This window comes from Schistocerca serialis, chromosome 6 (assembly GCF_023864345.2).
Source record: "Schistocerca serialis cubense isolate TAMUIC-IGC-003099 chromosome 6, iqSchSeri2.2, whole genome shotgun sequence".
Lineage (NCBI taxonomy): Eukaryota > Metazoa > Arthropoda > Insecta > Orthoptera > Acrididae > Schistocerca > Schistocerca serialis.
In genome coordinates this window covers 359,711,270-359,731,217 of record NC_064643.1, presented here as the reverse complement: position 1 = coordinate 359,731,217, position 19,948 = coordinate 359,711,270, and the positions used below count along the sequence as shown (strand labels likewise).

The following is a 19,948-nucleotide window of genomic DNA, read 5'->3' as shown; positions in this document are numbered from 1 at the left end:
AAGGTATGTTCTGTGAAACCAACTGTCCGACCACACCGATCCTCCTTCCGGTCACAGAGGTGGGGTGAAGTGACAGTGATGCGTCTCCATATAGGTCGTACTCCACTGGCCCATGACTTCTCGCACCAGCGAGAGGACCCCGTTGTTCGTGGGACTTGTGAATTGTTTCAATACATCATATTTTAACAGTGTTTTATATTCTGACGAGTAGCAGCAGTAAATTTGAGAGGCCTGCCCTCTATTTTAGCCGATGAGAGAAGTGTGGTACACATTTTAAAATGTTATGAGTTGTCCGTACTCCAGCCTAAAGTGTTAGGATGGACGTTTTAGTGTGTTGCAGAATAGATGGCGCGTCCTTTGTCGTTTGGAAATCAGCCAACTACATTTGTCTGGTATACGCTGAGGTGACGAAAGTCATGGGATACCTCCTAATTCGTATCGGCCCTCCTTTTGCCCGGCGTATTGCAGCAACTCGACCTGACATGGATTCAACAAGTCGTCGGAAGTCTCCTGCAGAAATATTGAGCCATGTTTCCTCTATAGCCGTCTATAATTGGGAAAGTGTTGCCACTGCAGCATGTTGTACACGAACTGGTCTCTAGATTATGTCCCATAAATGTTCAATGGGATTCATGTCGGGCGATGTGGATAGCCAAATCATTCACTCGAATTGTACAGAATATTCTCCAAACCAGTCAAGAACAGTTCTGGCCTGGTGACATGGCGCATTGTCATCCATAAAAATTCAAGCGTTGTTTAGGAAGACGAAGTCCACGAATGGCTCCAAATGGTCTCCAAGCAGTCGATGTCGTGCAGTTAGCAGAGGTACTCGCATCTGTCGTCTGCTGCCAAAATCCATTAACGCCAAATTTCGCGTCACTGTTGTAACGTATACGTTCGTCGTACGTCCCACGTTGATTTTGAGTGGTTATTTCATGCATTGTTGCCTGTCTGTGAGCACTGACAGCTCTACGCAAACGCCGCTGCTCTCGGTTGTTAAGTAAAGACCGCCTGGCACTGCGTTGTTCGCGATGAGAGGGGGTAATGCCTGAAATGTGGCATTCCCGACACGCTCCTGATACATTTCCGAAATGGAATGTCCCGTGCTTCTAGCTCCAACTAGCATTGCCCGTTCCAAGTCTGTTAATTCCTGTCGTTCGGCCATAATCGCCTCGGAAACCACATGAATCACCCTAGTACATGTGACAGACATCTCTGCCTTCTTATAGCTTGCGTAAACGATACTAGAGCCATTTATATGTGTGCATATCACTATCCCATGACTTCTGTCACCTCAGAATTCAATACTTTTTTTAGCTCTTTCCTTTCCTTTTATCCACCTTTTAAAAACTGACGAAGTTTATAGAGTGTTTGTTTATGTGTGTATGTTTCACAAAAGAAATTTTAAGAAATATTCTATATCATTATTCCACAATTTTTCAGTGTTTTTACTCAGTTTAACCCCATTCAGCTCTCGAGACTTTTAGTATGACCACTGAAGGCTTCAGTATCGTGCGCCCAAGCAGTTCTGTTATTACACTGCCACCAGGAATATACTGTCCTTCTGCGGGCAAAAAATTAGAAGAAGAAACGCATTTTAACCATCGGCTGTTTTTATTGGAACTCAATATCTACCGGTTTCGGTCGTGAACCATCTTATATAAGACAGAAAACAGATTAGGTAAATACAAATCATTTTCTTCTCGCTGATATAAAATCTAAAAAAACATAATAGGTAAAAGAAAAGAACAGAGCATGTTCCACAAAAGTCTAACAGAAATGTTTTCAACGTAGCAACAATTAGCATAATGATAAAAAAAAGTCCAGAAATAGGGAGAAAATGAGACAGTATAACTCTTACTTATTCGAGAAAAAGCTTACAAGCCTGTTCGCACTGCCTTAACCAGGAATATTTCTTTCTCCTTTTTCATTTGGTGTTAACATGCACACACATACATTCTTCAGGCAAAAATGTCAAATTTGATTCGCGGATATTAAATGAATGGCCGATGGGGATGAAGGCAGTGAGATTGCGGCGAAAACTGGCCAGGCACAATTCGTCATTAGTCACATTACATTGCAGGCTCAGCATTCTTGAACGGTTATTGCTGATATTGATTCCGTTTCTATCATACATTTTTTTTAATTTCAGCGATCCTAATACAGATGACTCTGTGAGTAATGAATAATGTTTGCTTTCTGTAACGCCATCTTGGCTCTGTTGCCATTTTCGTTTTTGAACTTAGTCGAAAGTGAGACAAAATTATTTAAGCGGTTGCTCCACTTTTCCTCTGGAGTAGTAGGTGTATGTGTGCGTTTATGCTCTGCAAACGACTTTGAAGCATATTGCAAAGGGTACTTCCCAATTTCCCAGTTATTAAGGCGTTTTTATTTTACATTCATATACGGAGTGCGGGAACCATGATAGCTCAAATGGCTCTTTGCACGCTGTAACTAATCCTTTCTTCGTGATCGCTGCGGGAGAGGCACATAGGTGATTGTAGTATATTCATGGATTCCACACTTAAAGCTGGTTCTCGATGGTCCACAGGGTGTTACAAGAAGGTACGGCCAAACTTTCAGGAAACATTCCTCACACACAAATAAAGAAAAGATGTTATGTGGACACGTGTCCGGAAACGCTTAATTTCCATGTTAGAACTCATTTTAGTTTCGTCAGTATGTACTGTACTTCCTCGATTCACCGCCAGTTGGCCCAATTGAAGGAAGGTAATGTTGACTTTGGTGCTTGTGTTGACATGCGACTCCTTGCTCTACTGTACTAGCATCAAGCACATCAGTACGTAACATCAACAGGTTAGTGTTCGTCACGAACGTGGTTTTGCAGTCAGTGCAATGTTTACAAATGCGGAGTTAGCAGATGCCCATCTGATGTATGGATTAGCACGGGGCAATAGCCGTGGCGCGGTACGTTTGTATCGAGACAGATTTCCAGAACGAAGGTGTCCCGACAGGAAGACGTTCGAAGCAATTGATCGGCATCTTAGGGAGCATGGAACATTCCAGCCTATGACTCGCAACTGGGGAAGACCTAGAACGACGAGGACATCTGCAATGGACGAGGCAATTCTTCGTGCAGTTGACGATAACCCTAATGTCAGCGTCATAGAAGTTGCTGCTGTACAAGGTAACGTTGACCACGTAACTGTATGGAGAGTGCTACGGGAGAACCAGTTGTTTCCGTACCATGTACAGCGTGTGCAGGCACTATCAGTAGCTGATTGACATATTGTTGGATGAACCATTCGCAGAAGTGTACCGTGGAGGCCAATCCTCATTTCAGTGCAAATGTTCTCTTTACAGATGAGGCTTCATTCCAACGTGGTCAAATTGTAAATTTTCACAATCAACATGTGTGGGCTGACGAGAATCCGCACGCAATCGTGCAATCACGTCATCAACACACATTTTCTGTGAACGTTTGGGCAGGCATTGTTGGTGATGTCTTGATTGGGCCCCATGTTCTTCCACCTACTCTCAGTGGAGCACGTTATCATGATTTCATACGGGATACTCTACCTGTGCTGTTAGAACATGTGCCTTTACAAGTACGACACAACATGTGGTTCATGCACGACGGAGCTCCTTCCTGCACATTTCAGTCGAAGTGTTCGTACGCTTCTCAACAACAGATTCGGTGATCGATGGATTGGTAGAGGCGGACCAATTAAATGGCCTCCACGCTCTCCTGACCTCAACCCTCTTGACTTTCATTTATGGGGGCATTTGAAAGCTCTTGTCTACGCAACCCCGGTACCAAATGTAGAGACTCTTCGTGCTCGTATTGTGGACGGCTGTGATACAATACGCCATTCTCCAGAGCTGCATCAGCGCATCAGGGATTCCATGCGACGGAGGGTGGATGCATGTATCCTCGGTAACGGAGGACATGTTGAACATTTCCTGTAACAAAGTGTTTGAAGTCACGCTGGTACGTTCTGTTGCTGTATGTTTCCATTCCATGATTAATGTGATTTGAAGAGAAGTAATAAAATGAGCTCTAACATGGAAAGTAAGCGTTTCCGGACACATGTCCACATAACATATTTTCTTTCTTTGTGTGTGAGGAATGTTTCCTGAAAGTTTGGCCGTACCTTTTTGTAACACCCTGTATAAGTAGCTTTTTTGCGGGTTAACTGAGGTCCATATGCAGCCACCTGCCATTCGTGTTTCCTACCGTCTCAGAAACGATCTCCCGTGGGGAAGCAAGCCTGTGAGCATTCGTCCTGCCCTTGTTTGTATACGTTCATTACCCCTGTTAGTCCTCTTTAGCGCATAACCCAAGCACTTGAGCAGTTTTCTAGAACGAGCTGCACAAGTGCTACGTAAGCAGACTCCTTTGTATTGTGACGGCGTTTTCGTAGCATCCTGCCAGTGAACCGTAACTGCTGTTCAATAAAAGCCCTTCGTTAAGTCGTTGATCTCAGTATACATCGACGACCATAGGCGCTATCGCTTCCACTAAGCAACCGCACGCCCGCTTGCAGTGGACGACGTTATGCGGGCGGTACAGGCACTCCAGTCTGTTTGATAGCGTCCAACAGCCAAGATACCTTCCATCACAGTACTACTTACTATCGTAAGTAGAGGAGGCAACTGCCAACTGGGTTATCAACATATCGCGTACAGCCAGTTGAAATTTCCAACACCTATTCGGACTAGGCAGTCTTTCACGTGTCCAAGGTGCATCGTGGAAATAGCGTGTCAGTGAACGTCCGCTCGGGACGCGAGCAAATAAAAGTACCTTCTTAACAATGAAATTCGCCAAACAGCCGTCTAATTCAGATACTATTTAATTTTATTTTCGCTGCCAGTTTCGGCAATTCATTATGCTATCTTCAGGCCCCATATGCACCTCTAAAAAATAATCGATATTGGCGTCCTTGGGCCCATATGTTTCTGGATGTGGTGGATTCATAGCTCAAGTACCTATTTTGTACGAGCTGTAAATAAATAGTTGCCACTATTAAAGTTACAAACTTCATATATTACAACTAAACTTTCTCATTTATCATCGCATAGTCGGGCAGTACAGCAATGTGAAAGCTGCAATATCTTGTCACACTGTAATTGGCACAGGTGAAAACTACATTGGCTTCCTTGAGCGTTACATTTGTTCCAGGTTATCGCCTATTAGTAAATCGATACATTTACTACTTTTACGAGAAAAGCTCCTCAGCTGAGATCAGTGAGAAGTAGATTATTTTTAGCTAAAAAAAGCAAGTTGTCGTGGAAAATGTAGTTGTAGTTCCAGAATGCTGTGGACTTCATACGAAAACAAAATATTGTGGCTAGATATGGTGTATTATTATCATAAAAAAACCCTAATTTGAAATCCGTGAGAAAACATCCCTTAACAACCCAAGAAAAAACGTATTTGCGATGTGAGAACACATATTCATGGTATGATACCATATATTTATTTATACATTACCACTGTTCTTGTATGCATTCGTTTATAAATCAGCATTTGTTATTAGGAATTGAACATGATAGTTTTTTCTGAAAACAGGAGTTCCACTCTACCCAGCAGTGAAAGTGTGTATTGAAATATTTGATTGTTCTGACTTTTGCATAATAAAATCTTTAAAAAAAATTGCACAGTTCTTATGATATACCCATTTTTTTTAAATTTGTGTACGAGTATATTCCGAAACCTCTTTCACAATACTCTTCTGACAGTTGCTACATGTAGCCATCTATGTAATGGGGGTAAAAGTGAAGCATACAGTGAACAATGCAGTGTGCTTTGTGTACACAGTTCAGTCTGTCAGTATACGTCGGAGGATCAACTCAGACTTAAACTGTGTGTGCTTTACCACCTTAGGGTAAAAACAGTTCTCAGCACAGGAAGCTCCTGCTGATTTGGCATACACTACATGCAACAGTGTCATTGGAACATTCAGCCACCATCATGACACACAAAGATTGGATACCTGCTTTGTAGTGGTTGCATGTGGCCAACAGTACCACTGATGGCTGCTGCCTTCAAATTATGGTTAATAGATACCCAGAGGAGGATGCAGCAGAAATTTGCACTGCATTTCTCCAGGAAACTTGGAGGGCAGTGTTGACTAACAGTACATTACTGTCTTGAAACAATCAGTTTGTCCTCTAGGAATCCATTATGAACAACAGAACTAACACCGCATACTCTCCCCCTGCACCAAGGGATGTAAAGAACACTGGAGTGGAACTGCGCTCATTCACATCTCTTCATCAGTGATTGTAGGATTTTTCAGATGTCCGGTTATAGTTGTAGAAAGCTGCAGACAAGGCCTGCTACCATTGCACATCTCAGGCATGCAGTCCTACAGGCTCACATTTCAGCAAGACAATGCCTGCCTGCACACAGGGAGATTTTCTACTGCTTATCTTTGTGCCTCCCGAATCTTGCCTTCGCCAGCGAGGTTGCCAGATCTGTCCTCAACCAGCTTGGAATTAAGCAGATCTAACGTCTCTATCAATCAGTTCCACACTGAATAACTGCTTGCATAAGGGCCAGATGTGGCCCAATGTGGTATTGATTTGCTCAATTTCTGAAGGCTTTTGTGTTGAATAATCATTCAGTTTTCCTGAAATTGCAATGTTTTTGTGTCTGTACATGAACAGCACAGCTACTGACTTCCATCCCATTTTGATAATTCCTCAGTGGTGCATCCCTGTTTTTTTTTCCAATTTTATTCCATACCTCTTTGTTAGTTCCTCAATCTACTCACTTGATCTTCACCTAAGTTTGTATTAGATTTTAATGAATTCCTCTTTTTCAGAAATACTTTTCTTGCAGTAGCCAGTCTGCATTTTATATCTTCTTTACTTTGGCCATCATCAGTTTTTTTACTGCCCAAACAGCAAAACTTATCTACTACTTTCAGTGTCTCAATTCATATTCTGATCCCCTCAGCATCACGTGATACAGTTTGGCTATATTCTATTATCCTTGTTTAACTTCTGTTGGTGTTTATCTTATAGCTTCTTGTGAAGTTCCAGTCAAGCCCTCTTTCATGGTGTTTGTCATCCTTGATTGATTTAAAGTGTTAACAGCAAACCACAAAGTTTTTATTTCTTCACCTACATCTACATCTACATTGATACTCCGCAAGCCACCCAACGGTGTGTGGCGGAGGGCACTTTACGTGCCACTGTCATTACCTCCCTTTCCTGTTCCAGTCGCGTATGGTTCGCGGGAAGAACGACTGTCTGAAAGCCTCCGTGCGCGCTCTAATCTCTCTAATTTTACACTCGTGATCTCCTCGGGAGGTATAAGTAAGGGGAAGCAATATATTCGATACCTCATCCAGAAACGCACCCTCTCGAAACCTGGCGAGCAAGCTACACCGCGATGCAGAGCGCCTCTCATGCAGAGTCTGCCACTTGAGTTTATTAAACATCTCCGTAACGCTATCACGGTTACCAAATAACCCTGTGACGAAACGCGCCGCTCTTCTTTGGATCTTCTCTATCTCCTCCGTCAGACCGATCTGGTACGGATCCCACACTGATGAGCAATACTCAAGTATAGGTCGAACGAGTGTTTTGTAAGCCACCTCCTTTGTTGATGGACTACATTTTCTAAGCACTCTCCCAATGAATCTCAACCTGGTACCCGCCTTACCAACAATTAATTTTATATGATCATTCCACTTCAAATCGTTCCGCACGCATACTCCCAGATATTTTACAGAAGTAACTGCTACCAGTGTTTGTTCCGCTATCATATAATCATACAATAAAGGATCCTTCTTTCTATGTATTCGCAATACATTACATTTGTCTATGTTAAGGGTCAGTTGCCACTCCCTGCACCAAGTGCCTATCCGCTGCAGATCTTCCTGCATTTCGCTACAATTTTCTAATGCTGCAACTTCTCTGTATACTACAGCATCATCCGCGAAAAGCCGCATGGAACTTCCGACACTATCTACTAAGTCATTTATATATATTGTGAAAAGCAATGGTCCCATAACACTCCCCTGTGGCACGCCAGAGGTTACTTTAACGTCTGTAGATAACAACATGCTGTGTTCTGTTTGCTAAAAACTCTTCAATCCAGCCACACAGCTGGTCTGATATTCCGTAGGCTCTTACTTTGTTTATCAGGCGACAGTGTGGAACTGTATCGAATGCCTTCCGGAAGTCAAGAAAAATAGCATCTACCTGGGAGCCTGTATCTAATATTTTCTGGGTCTCATGAACAAATAAGGCGAGTTGGGTCTCACACGATCGCTGTTTCCGGAATCCATGTTGATTCCTACATAGTAGATTCTGGGTTTCCAGAAATGACATGATACGCGAGCAAAAAACATGTTCTAAAATTCTACAAGAGATCGACGTAAGAGATATAGGTCTATAGTTTTGCGCATCTGCTCGACGACCCTTCTTGAAGACTGGTACTATCTGTGCTCTTTTCCAATCATTTGGAACCCTCCGTTCCTCTAGAGACTTGCGGTACACGGCTGTTAGAAGGGGGGCAAGTTCTTTCGCGTACTCTGTGTAGAAGTCCAGTGGACTTTCCTCTATTGAGTGATTCCAGTTGCTTTTCTATTCCTTGGACACTTATTTCGATGTCAGCCATTTTTTCGTTTGTGCGAGGATTTAGAGAAGGAACTGCAGTGCGGTCTTCCTCTGTGAAACAGCTTTGGAAAAAGGTGTTAGTATTTCAGCTTTACGCGTGTCATCCTCTGTTTCAATGCCATCATCATCCCGTAGCGTCTGGATATGCTGTTTCGAGCGACTTACTGATTTAACGTAAGACCAGAACTTCCTAGGATTTTCTGTCAAGTCGGTACATAGAATTTCACTTTCGAATTCAATGAACGCTTCACGCATAGCCCTCCTTACGCTAACTTTGACATCGTTTAGCTTCTGTTTGTCTGAGAGGTTTTGGCTGCGTTTAAACTTGGAGTGGAGCTCTCTTTGCTTTCGCAGTAGCTTCCTAACTCTGTTGTTGTACCACAGTGGGTTTTTCCCATCCCTCACAGTTTTACTTGGCACGTACCTGTCTAAAACGCATTCTACGATTGCCTTGAACTTTTTCCATAAACACTCAACATTGTCAGTGTCAGAACAGAAATTTTCGTTTTGATCTGTTGGGTAGTCTGAAATCTGCCTTCTATTACTCTTACTAAACAGATAAACCTTCCTCCCTTTTTTTATATTCATATTAACTTCTGTATTCAGGGATGCTGCAACGGCCTTATGATCACTGATTCCCTGTTCTGTACATACACAGTCGAAAAGTTCGGGTCTGTTTGTTATCAGTAGGTCCAAGAAGTTATCTCCACGAGTCGGTTCTCTGTTTAATTGCTCGAGGTAATTTTCAGATAGTGCACTCAGTATAATGTCACTCGATGCTCTGTCCCTACCACCCGTCCTAAACATCTGAGTGTCCCAGTCTATATCTGGTAAATTGAAATCTCCACCTAAGACTATAACATGCTGAGAAAATTTATGTGAAATGGCCTGAGGTTTTTTATATGTATGTGTGAAATTGTGCTGTAATCCCAGACATGATGAGAGACTGTGCTATTAGAGGTAAGCATTTTTTTCTAACGAGATTTAAGAATATCACAAGAAGTAGAAAAATTCTTATGAACTCATTTTTCACAGATGAAGGAGGTGTGTGGTGATCACAATACTGAAATCACATTAAAGGTGGAAATCAAAATCCCTGTCCAATCTCCAGATTTAGATTTTCTGTGTTTTTCTTAAATCATGTAACATGAATGCCTTGTTGATTATTATTATTCTGGGTTTACAATGTGAGTACATTTTTCCAGCACCTATTCTTGATTACAGTAAGTCACTAATTATTGTTCTCCACCCTTCTCTATTTGTCCATAAATCTTCAGGAATGTTGTTCTTCCTCATTGCTGACTGAACTCCCTGTATCCATGTATCAGGTGGTCGTCCCCTTTTTCTTCTTCCAATTGGTACCCAGTCGATTATGCATTTTGGTAGCCTTTCCTGTTCCATTCGTCTGATGTGTCCATACCATTTAAGTTGTTTGTGCTCGATGAAATCAATAATTGAATTTTTACATTTCATCTTGTTTCTGATTACTTCATTTCTTATTCTTTCTCGTCTTGATATTCTTGCTGAACGTCTCCAGAAATCCATTTCTGTGGCTAATAATTTTGATTTCATTTGCCATTTTGTTGTCCACACTTCTGAACCATATGTAATAATGCTCCTAATGCCTTGTTGATACCTGTCTTCATTCTCAAATGGCAGTTCTTCATCTCTGAAAACCTTCAGTGTCCACACTCTTTTTACGCTCTGTAATTTGTGTCCTTTTCACCATATGCTTTTTGAATGGAATCTTGATGAGTGTAGATAGCCACAGGAAATTTATTAGGGTCTGGACCCTTGTAATTGTTGCCTGTTTGGTCGTGGTAATTAAATCACTGTGGAGCTCAATACAGATGCTCATAGTAGTATACATGACAGTCTCTTTCCTGCTTTTCAACATAAGTTTCTTTTAACACCATTTTACATACCAGAAAACATTATTACAGAATGATGTAACAGAAAGGAAGGAAGCAACCATCTCACTAATGTTGTCAACCAGTGTGTATGGAAAATTTTAATCTAGATGACTAGAAGGGGCATCAACAACGGAGAGCACTAAGCTGGCCAAAACAATTCTCATTAAATGGTTTTATTTATATAAATTAGAATAAATGTAATTGTTCTAATGTATCTGAATTGAAACAAACAACTTTCAAATTTACTTTCTTTGTCAAATGAACTGCGGTCTGAAATCCTTACTATATGAAAAATTTTCAGACAGTTTTTTTGTCCAGAATGTGGAGCATGTTAGTGGAGGTTCGAGAACTTTATTATTGATTTTGAATAAAATGCCAGCATTAGTTGCACAAAATTATTTTTGACCTTTTTATTTCAGTTTTAAAAATTGTGACTAATTTTGACCTCCAAGGCTACTATCCAGTGCTTGTGTCAGACATCCTGAGAATGACTGATTCAGTCATTCTTTGTTCTCTCAGGATGTCCGACACACGACCAATGGGTAGTGGCCTTTGGGATGGAAATCGGCCGTACAACTGATGCTGGCATTTTATTCAGAATTTTCAGAAAATTTTGAAACACACTTTCTCCCCTTTATTTTCAATTATTTTAGTTATTGTTATTTCCAGAATCCATGTTAGAGGTCATTGTTGAATAGAATACAGGTTTTCCTGCTTATTATTGGTTCTTCTCACTGTGAAAGAAATTTAATTTTTTCTCAATTAATTGCAGTGTGATTTAGAGGTCAAATGTGACACATTTTGTACTTTTGGATCAAATGTGCTGATAATGACCGTATGTGGTCACCAGGTACCAGGGAGTGACACGTTTGACTCTCTCCTCCAAAAACTGAGAACTCCCAACAGTTTCTCACTATCAGTGTGTAAGTGTCATCCATTCTGCTGTGATGGCTGGTGCCTGAGGTATGGCAGTGACCCTGCAGTCTTTACATGTACACTCCTTAACTGATGTGTCTTACGCAGCTCACTACACATCTGCAAATAGTATATGCAAGAACACTGTAAAAATGAGATGGTCTTGTACATTAGTCTCACTTATTACTTCTTGAGTCTCTGAATGGATCTGTAGGTGTCATTTCCTCATTTCTGGAGATTTTGTTAGCATTTTTGCATCTGAAGATACATTGGTGACACCCAAGATGGAAACAGCTAAAGAAAGTGGGAATTCCATCATAGAGAAGACAAAAGCCAAGCCCGTTTGTTGAGGGTAAATGCAAGTAAGCAATTGAAGCGTAACATATCACAAGTCATGGACTTGATCAAACAGTATTCTTACAGAATACCAAAGGTGTCTCCTGATTCCTCAGCTAGAAGCATTTGAGGAGGACTTATATTTTCTTTGATCTACATTCTTATATTTGACATATTAACAATCATAGACGAATTTAAGTGATGACTGATTCAGTTAAGCTGCACAGTCAAAGTACAGATCCATTTCATTACTCAATCTAATTTTCTCGACTGTACCATCATCTATTCAACTCAAAACAAATTTTCATTTTGAGGGGAACCAAGCTATTTCTGGAAATTGTAACTGCCATAACTTGTGTTGATGTTGACAGATTTTCTTGTAATGGAACTGTTTTTCCTTGCAGTAGCTTTTAAAGAGCTCATAGCTGCAACCATATCAAGTTGCTGATGATTCGTGTATCCACTCCACCTCTATGACAGGAAGTGCTCAGCATTTTCAAAAGCACATGTTGACATTTTTATTTAGTATTAGGATACATCATTTCATAACGCACTGTGTATAATAAAGTTCTGCTGTATGGTGAAAGGTGCAAGTGAACCCTCTGCCAAATTCTGTATGGTTCTTGGTGTTACTTTTAGTATGAGTGATGAAACAGTTCCTAATACCTTCTGAGCAGTAGGTGTGCCTCGCTTTGGATAGATTTATTTTACTGCTCGTTATGAAAGCGGATGATCTGTGCAAAGCACAAAGATAGCTAAAGCGACAATACTGAGTGTGGAGGTCGCACTTGCTCTCTGTGCAGAGCTCCTTTCCAAGTATATGTCTGATAGAGACAGAGCTTGCTTCCTCCACTCTTCACCCACTTCTCATAAACAATTCTCAGACAGTGGTATATTGTTGAATCATCCAGATGTTTGTTTCTAGTCAGGGTCAGTTCAAGATCATTATTCCACCCAAGTGACTTTTGTTTCGATGCACCCTCCCGCCCCCCCGCCCCCCAAATCCCTTATTGCATCATAAGGTTTTTACTGTGTCATTTTTCATTGCTAATTCACGCACTATATGCAGTGGTCAGAAACAGTCTATAAACTTTTACGTGTTGCTGGGTAGGTTGTGCTGAGAAGTAATTGTTAAGAAAAAGAATTCAATATGGTGCACACACAAATTAATGTGACCCACCAAGACAGTGTCACCAAATATGTGCTTCATTTGGTTACTTGAAACTGAGCAAGAAAGCTGTGCATAAATTGAACAAGAGACATAAGTAAGGATCAAAGATGAATAAAGGCCAAGCAATCTTGTGTGCTCTCTGATACGCTGTGAGAACAACAGACACTAATTGTATCTGGCAGACTGCTTGAATTTGCACGCATCAAGGGCTGATTGGCTAACTTCGATGCTAATTAACTCAGAAACTGCGTAACATATCACATTTTTCCCTTAACAATTATTTCTCAGCACAACCTGCCCTGCAACAACTTTACAAACTTTCCAGACTGTTTCTAGCCACCCTGTATGCAAATCTGGCACTTGGGGCACCCAGCTGGATGCCCCTAGTGACTGTCACTAACTGTGATTAAGTCCTGTGTAGAAATGTTAGTTATCTCCATGTGTCACCTGGGCATTAAACTGGCCCTCTTTCCACTCTGCTGTGACCAAGGGAATAAAAACTGTCATCGGATGGTACGGGCATTTCAGGATACTATTCTGTCTGATCTCTGGCCTCTAGTATGTCCCTTTTTTAGTCTTGTGTTGTGTTTTGCGTTTTAGTAACTTCATCATTTACTTAGTAGGTGGGCATCCCATACGTGATTCATGGCTGTTGTTTCATTCCTTCCAGATGAGTGTCCAGATGACAGTGATGAAGATGTGATCACAGACTACTTGTCAGAGGACCAGCCGTCCGTTGAGTCCAACTCTGGTGCACCAATGGCAGTTAATAAGCATGAAGTTCCCACGATTAGTGTCACTCCTCATTCACCTGGTACCAAAGTCTATCCAGTGCTGGGTAAGTCCCCGTTTGTGCACTTATCTCTGATATTCAGTAATATTGCAATGTTTCCAGATTATTTAAATATGTAAATTATCTCCATGTGCCTCCTTAAATATATTTATCAGTGATAATAAGACAATGATAGCAACTATGACTACTGGTTTTACAAGGAAAGTTAAGAAAGGTAGGAAGATACTTTTACTTGGCAAGAGTGATAAGATACAAACAGAATAGTATCTGAGTAGTCACCATCAAATATTCACTGATGAGGACAAAAATGTGGAGCACAAATGGAACAAATTCAAAAGAATCATTCAGTATGCCATAAACAAGTATATTTAGAGCAAGGCCATAAGGGATGGGAAATATCCACCATGGTTTAATAGCTGTGTTAGAAAACTCCTACGTAAACAAAAAGAGCTTCATCACAGATTCAAGAAAAGTCAAAACCTGGCTGACAAATGAAAGCTGAATAAAGTGAAGACAAGTGTAAGGAGAGCAATGAGAGAAGTGTTCAGTGACTATGAAAGTAAAATTTTTTCAACCAGTTTGCATAAAAACCCTACAACCTTTTGGTCTTACATAAAATCAGTAATCAGTTTGAAATCCTCTATTATTCACTCAGTGACAGTACTGGTACCAAAACTGTAGGAGGTCATAACATGGTCCCTCCTTTCAATCATCATACGAACATCAAAATGACAGATATTTAGAGTAACCCATCACAGAACAGAAGAGAACGTCACATTTGCTTAGTAATGGAAAGGCATCAGGAGAAGATGAGACACTGACAAGATTCTATAAAGATTATGCGAGAAAACTTGCTACCATTCTAGCAACCGTTTATTATAGATGACTATAGTAACAAAGTGTACCTAGTGATTGAAAAAAAGTGCAGGTCATTCCCATTTTCAGGAAGAGTTGTAGGACTGATGCACATAATTATAGGCCTTGAACTGTTGGGTCAGTCAGTCATAAAATTATGAAGAGTTGTTAATGTTCAAGAATTACGACTTTTTGGAGAATGAAAATCTCTACAAAAATCAACACGGATTCCACAAACGCAGATTGTGCAAAACTCAGCTCACTCTTTTGCTCTATGAGATCCATAGCATTGTTCCTGAAGGAAGTGTGATAGGACCATTACTGTTTACAGTGTATGTGAATGCTCTATTAGAAAGTGTCAGAAGAACCTTGCAACCGTTTGCAGATGGTATGGTTGTTTATAACAAAGTAGCAACACCAGAAGAGTATCAGTTTGTGGAATGAACTGCAGAGGATTGATGAATGGTGCACCCTCTGGCGGTTGATCCTGAACATAAAAAGATGTAACATATTGTGCATACATAGAAAAAGAAAGCCACAACTATACAACTACACTGTTGGTAAGAAACTGCTATAAACAGCCTCTACCATAAAGAAACTGCTATAAACAGCCTCTACCATAAAATACCTAGGAGTAACTGTCGAGACCGACCTTGAATGGAAAGACGACATGAAACAACTAATATATTCATAGGAAGAGTCTTAAGGAAATGTAATGAATCCAGGAAGGAAGTGGCTTACAAGGCGCTTGTTTGACTGCTTCTTATCAATATGGAATGAGGGATCCTTACCAGGTAAGCATGATAGAAAGTATAGAGAAGATCCAACAAAGAGCAGGGCATTTCATCATGGGACCATTTAGTCACTGCGAAAACGTCGCAGACACACTCAACAAACTCCAGTGGCAGATATTGCAAGAGAGGCATTGTGCATCATTGAGAGGTTTACTATTAACATTTTGAGAGAGCATTTTCCAGGAATAGTCGGACAAGATAATACTTCCTATGACTCACATCTTGCAAAATGACTATTACTGTGACATTTGAGAAATTAGAGCGAATACCAGTGCTAACCAATATCCAATGATAATTTGTCCCACATACTATTTGCGAGTTAAACAGAGAGGGGGAGGAAGTCACTCAGTGGTACCAGAAGTACCTTCCACCACACACTGTTAGGTGGCTTGTGGAGGGTGATGTAGATCCATTTCTTGTTAAATCCAGACTTGGGTGGAATTTGAGCCTATTTATGTGAGGCCTTAGTTGAAATGATTGTGTTTCAAATGCATTAATGCTAACTAGTTTCATACTGAAGTCAGTGGCATCTTGTAATCGTACATTAGCAGTACCTAGCAGATGGCTCGATTGTGGCTCCAAGTTTACTGGAAAGTTTTTGCTTCCTCCAATATTATCGTATACTTTGTGCTGTGTCAGTTTTCTCAACAAATTATTTGTACCCTGTACACAGATTTTACACTTGCTTGCCTCTAACGCCTCTCTCAGCTTGGCGCTCGGAGCAGCCATTTGTATCCTGGCCTTAAATCACCTCTGGCTGTACTACTAGACAGTTGGGCCAGGCAACTTTCCCTACAAATTTCAAATCATTTAGTTGCAACAGAGTCCGCAGTTGACATAAACTTCTTGAAGGAGAGAAAAAAAAAGTTCCCTGCATCAGCTGTTTCTCATTGTCATTTTATTTTTGTGTTGTGCACTACAATGTTTTAGTTGTGTAGCCATTCTCAGGTAAAATGTTTAACCTATTAGCTACTTGTATTTTGGATTACGGTCATTTTCATGCCCAGTCTGTGGTTGGCTGGCCACGAAAGCTGCAGCCTTGGTATCTGATACAGTACAAACAGTAGCACAGAACATGCTATTTATTCTTGTCAGATAGTATTGAATGGTACGCAGTAACACTGAATTAAAATTGAAAACTTATATAGTTAATGGGTTAAATGAATGTAAAATGAGATGCTATATAACTGATTTTGGGAAACCTTCTGGACCAGTTGTCCCAACATTTAATTTAATGGGGATCTCGCGTATAGTTTACTTGGAGAATCAGTATGCATTTTTTACTGGAGATATCCCTAGCTTTCACCTTTCAAATCAATAGAGATGCTGTTCATGGTAGCTGATATTTTAAATGACATGTTGGCGAAATTAGAAATTATGTGAACAATAGACTGGCCCATACAAAAATTGTTAACTGCCAAGAAGAAAAAAATGCAGAAGAGGAGTGAGCTGATACTGTTGTGTATGATGCATCCCTCCTGGATAAATGCAAAGATGAGCGCAAATGTTCAATCAGCAGCCCTGTGAAGGCTGCAAGTTCCTGATTACAGTCAAAAATTGAATTTGAATTGTTGAAAATTTATTTATTTATTCATTCTTTTTTATTACTGATGTATACATCAATAAGTCATGGCGATTTCTGAAAGTTTTGTGCTATGTATGACATTAAAACAGCTGTTGGGGTAAGCTGTTTTATTTTTCATGAGTATTTGCTGTTTATCATAAAGTAACGTGTATGTTCTTAAAGCATACTTAGTTCTTTTATATAATTTTTCAGAAGACAACTTGCAGCATCTCCATGAGATACATGAAAATGTGCAGCAGATGAGAGACCTGAATACACAGGCAATTCATGCAATACATGCTCAGGTATGCTTGTGTCATTGTTTATAAACTTTTAACACCAATTAACGTAATTATTGAACATGTTGTTAATTTGATTATTTGTTGGGAAAATATGGAAAGTGGTGGTGGTGGTGGTGGTGGTGGTGGGATTGGGGGTGGTTTCAATTAAAATGTTTTGTTAGAGTGACAACATTACATAGATGATGATACTTAGCATTTTAGTTCAGAGTCACCTTTGGGTCTTACGATACAGGAAAGCAGGTGGGCTATGAACTGGTTTAACATTTTGTCAGATTAATTATATGATACAGAAAAGGCAGACAACATAATGTATCAAATGTATAAAAGATTAATATTTGTCCATGTGAAAAAGGTTTATAGAGAATTGCTGTTAACAGTGATGTACTAGATTAGAAAGGAAGTGAACACTGGTGGAGAAGTACTATAGACAAGTTATATGGTAGGAAGAATATTGCAAACACAGAGTAGTAGCTGAAAGGAAGAGATGAATCTGAAGTATCACAATTGTATTGAAGTATCACAATTGTATTGCAATCTCATTTTACCCATTTTCCACTCTTTATGTTTTCTTTGTTATTAACCAATTGGTTTTTGCATCTCTAGCTATGCGGAAACTCCATTTCCATAGTCTACAGCAGACAGAGTGCAGGTACCAAGAAAATACCGTAAAAGACTGATTATGTCTGTGAGTCCTTCCTATCAATCAGATTTTGGGCAAGATTACCTCTGAGAAAACTGAAATATTCTCCTGTCTTGTTCAATTCTCTATACATTAGGTACTTCTGCATAAATATATTGAGTAGTGCAGTTCCATTATTTAGAATGTCTCACTAGTGTAATCTGTCTAGCATTTCTTTTATGTGTGAAGATTTTTTTGTGGTCAAGAAATCTTTTAATCTTTTATCTTATCTCTAAAAAGAAAAATCTCTAAAAATGTGCAGCAGCCTCTGTGTGTTATTACACCACACTGAAACAAAGTGATCACCATACATTAGTTCTATAATTAATTCTACTGGTTTAACTGAACTTCGGTAACTTAGATGTATAGTTTTTTTTTGGTAACTGTAAAATTTTACCATGAGTGAGAAGTGTGGGACTCTGTCATAGGTTTGTGAGTAGTGGGTTATGGTGTGGAATTTATTCAAAGCATTTTCATTAGGGGGAATGCAGTGGGGAAGCCAATGTGCATTATAGTGAGATCCTCTACTGGGAATGCAGAATCTGTAGTAGAAATAAGTTGATAGAGGAACAGGAGTGTAAGATCTGTGCCCTTAAGGTGCAATTACAACAAGCAAAGGAGGAACTAGATACATTGAGGAGGGTTAAGGGTGGTGGGGAATGGGAACTGCCACTTGGAACTTGGCAAGAAGGCAGCTATGAAGAGGAGGTATTCAGTTAAACTTTGCATATATACAATTGATTTGACCAACTGTCAGAGTTTAGTGGAGAGGAACCTTGTGTAGCTGTAGATGTAGGGAACATGCAACAGCCCTCAGCAGTTAGGAGGGATAGGTTAGTTGCAAAGTCAAACAGAAAGGAGGTGGTTCTGCTGCTAGGTAGCTCGCATGGTAGAGGTGTGGGCCAGCAGTTGCAGGAAGTGTTGGGAGTGAGTACTGGGTCACAAGCATTGTGAAGCCTAGTGCAGGGTTGGCTCAAGTGACTGACAGCATAGGGGAGTTATGTAGGAATTTTATGGAGGAGGATCAGGAAGTGATAGGGGGTGGAGCAGGGAACAGTCTTGATAGGGATGGGGAATATGATGTAGGTGGTGACCTGGTAAAGATAGCTACTCAAACTGGTGGCACTAATGTGCATTTCATGCAACTGTTTCAGCATCCTGATCGGCCTCATCTTAATGTGGTTCTTAAGCGCGTTAACATGGGGCTGTGGAGGGCGCTAATGGCAGAGGGCATGGGTCACATCTCAGTGGTGCCAGATGGGTCTATCAGTAGATCGGGATCACACTAGGCATGGCCTGCACATCAATAGGTATGGGAAGGGGAGACTGGCAAAGCTTATTGGTGGCAGTGTAGTGGGTAGTGGTGGTGGTGGTGGTGGTGGTGGTGGGATCACTCATGGAAAAATTCCTGTAGTAGTTGGTGTTATGGCCTGCACATCAATAGGTATGGCAAGGGGAGGCTGGCAAAGCTTATTGGTGGCAGTGTAGTAGGTGGTGGTGGTGGTGGGATCACTCATGGAAAAATTCCTGTAGTAGTTGGTGTTAGAGCGGCACCTTTTTTAGATGGAAGTCAGCTGATAGGTATACCTGCTTAAAGGAAGTACCACTAACTAAGTGCTTACTTTCTGAGGATGTAATACTTCCAAGTATTTCAACAAAATAATAAGACATATTAGGGATAAAGTTAGTGAACTGCTTATAGATGTTGACTCTGAAATTATTGGTATATCAGAGCACCACATAAATAATTTGACAATTCAGAGGCTTCCTTTACCAGGATACAGATTAGCTGGCTGTTTTTCAAGGAGTTCCTTGTGGGGTGGAGGGGGGGGGGGATGCGGGGTAGGGGGTGGCTATGTACATAAAAAACAGGATTCCATTTGAATCCATAGACGTATAATGGCACTGGGCTGAACAGATATTTGAATGTTGTGTGGGGCAGTTGAATTTAGTAAAACTAAACTTCTATTTGTTGTTGTTTATAGATTCCCTAACTCTGACTTCAGAGCTGTTCTGCTCAAGCTGGAGAGG

General features: G+C 40.5%; 1 protein-coding gene across 1 annotated transcript in view; it reads left to right on the top strand.

Moving 5' to 3' along the window:
• The window catches only part of LOC126484567 (rho guanine nucleotide exchange factor 18), a 637,896-nt gene that overhangs the window by 302,276 nt on the left and 315,672 nt on the right, over window positions 1-19,948 (top strand). The window contains exons 3-4 of the mRNA XM_050108129.1: window positions 13,601-13,768; window positions 17,150-17,241. Coding sequence (XP_049964086.1) covers window positions 13,601-13,768; window positions 17,150-17,241 — 260 coding nt within the window. The remainder of the gene's footprint in view (window positions 1-13,600; window positions 13,769-17,149; window positions 17,242-19,948) is intronic.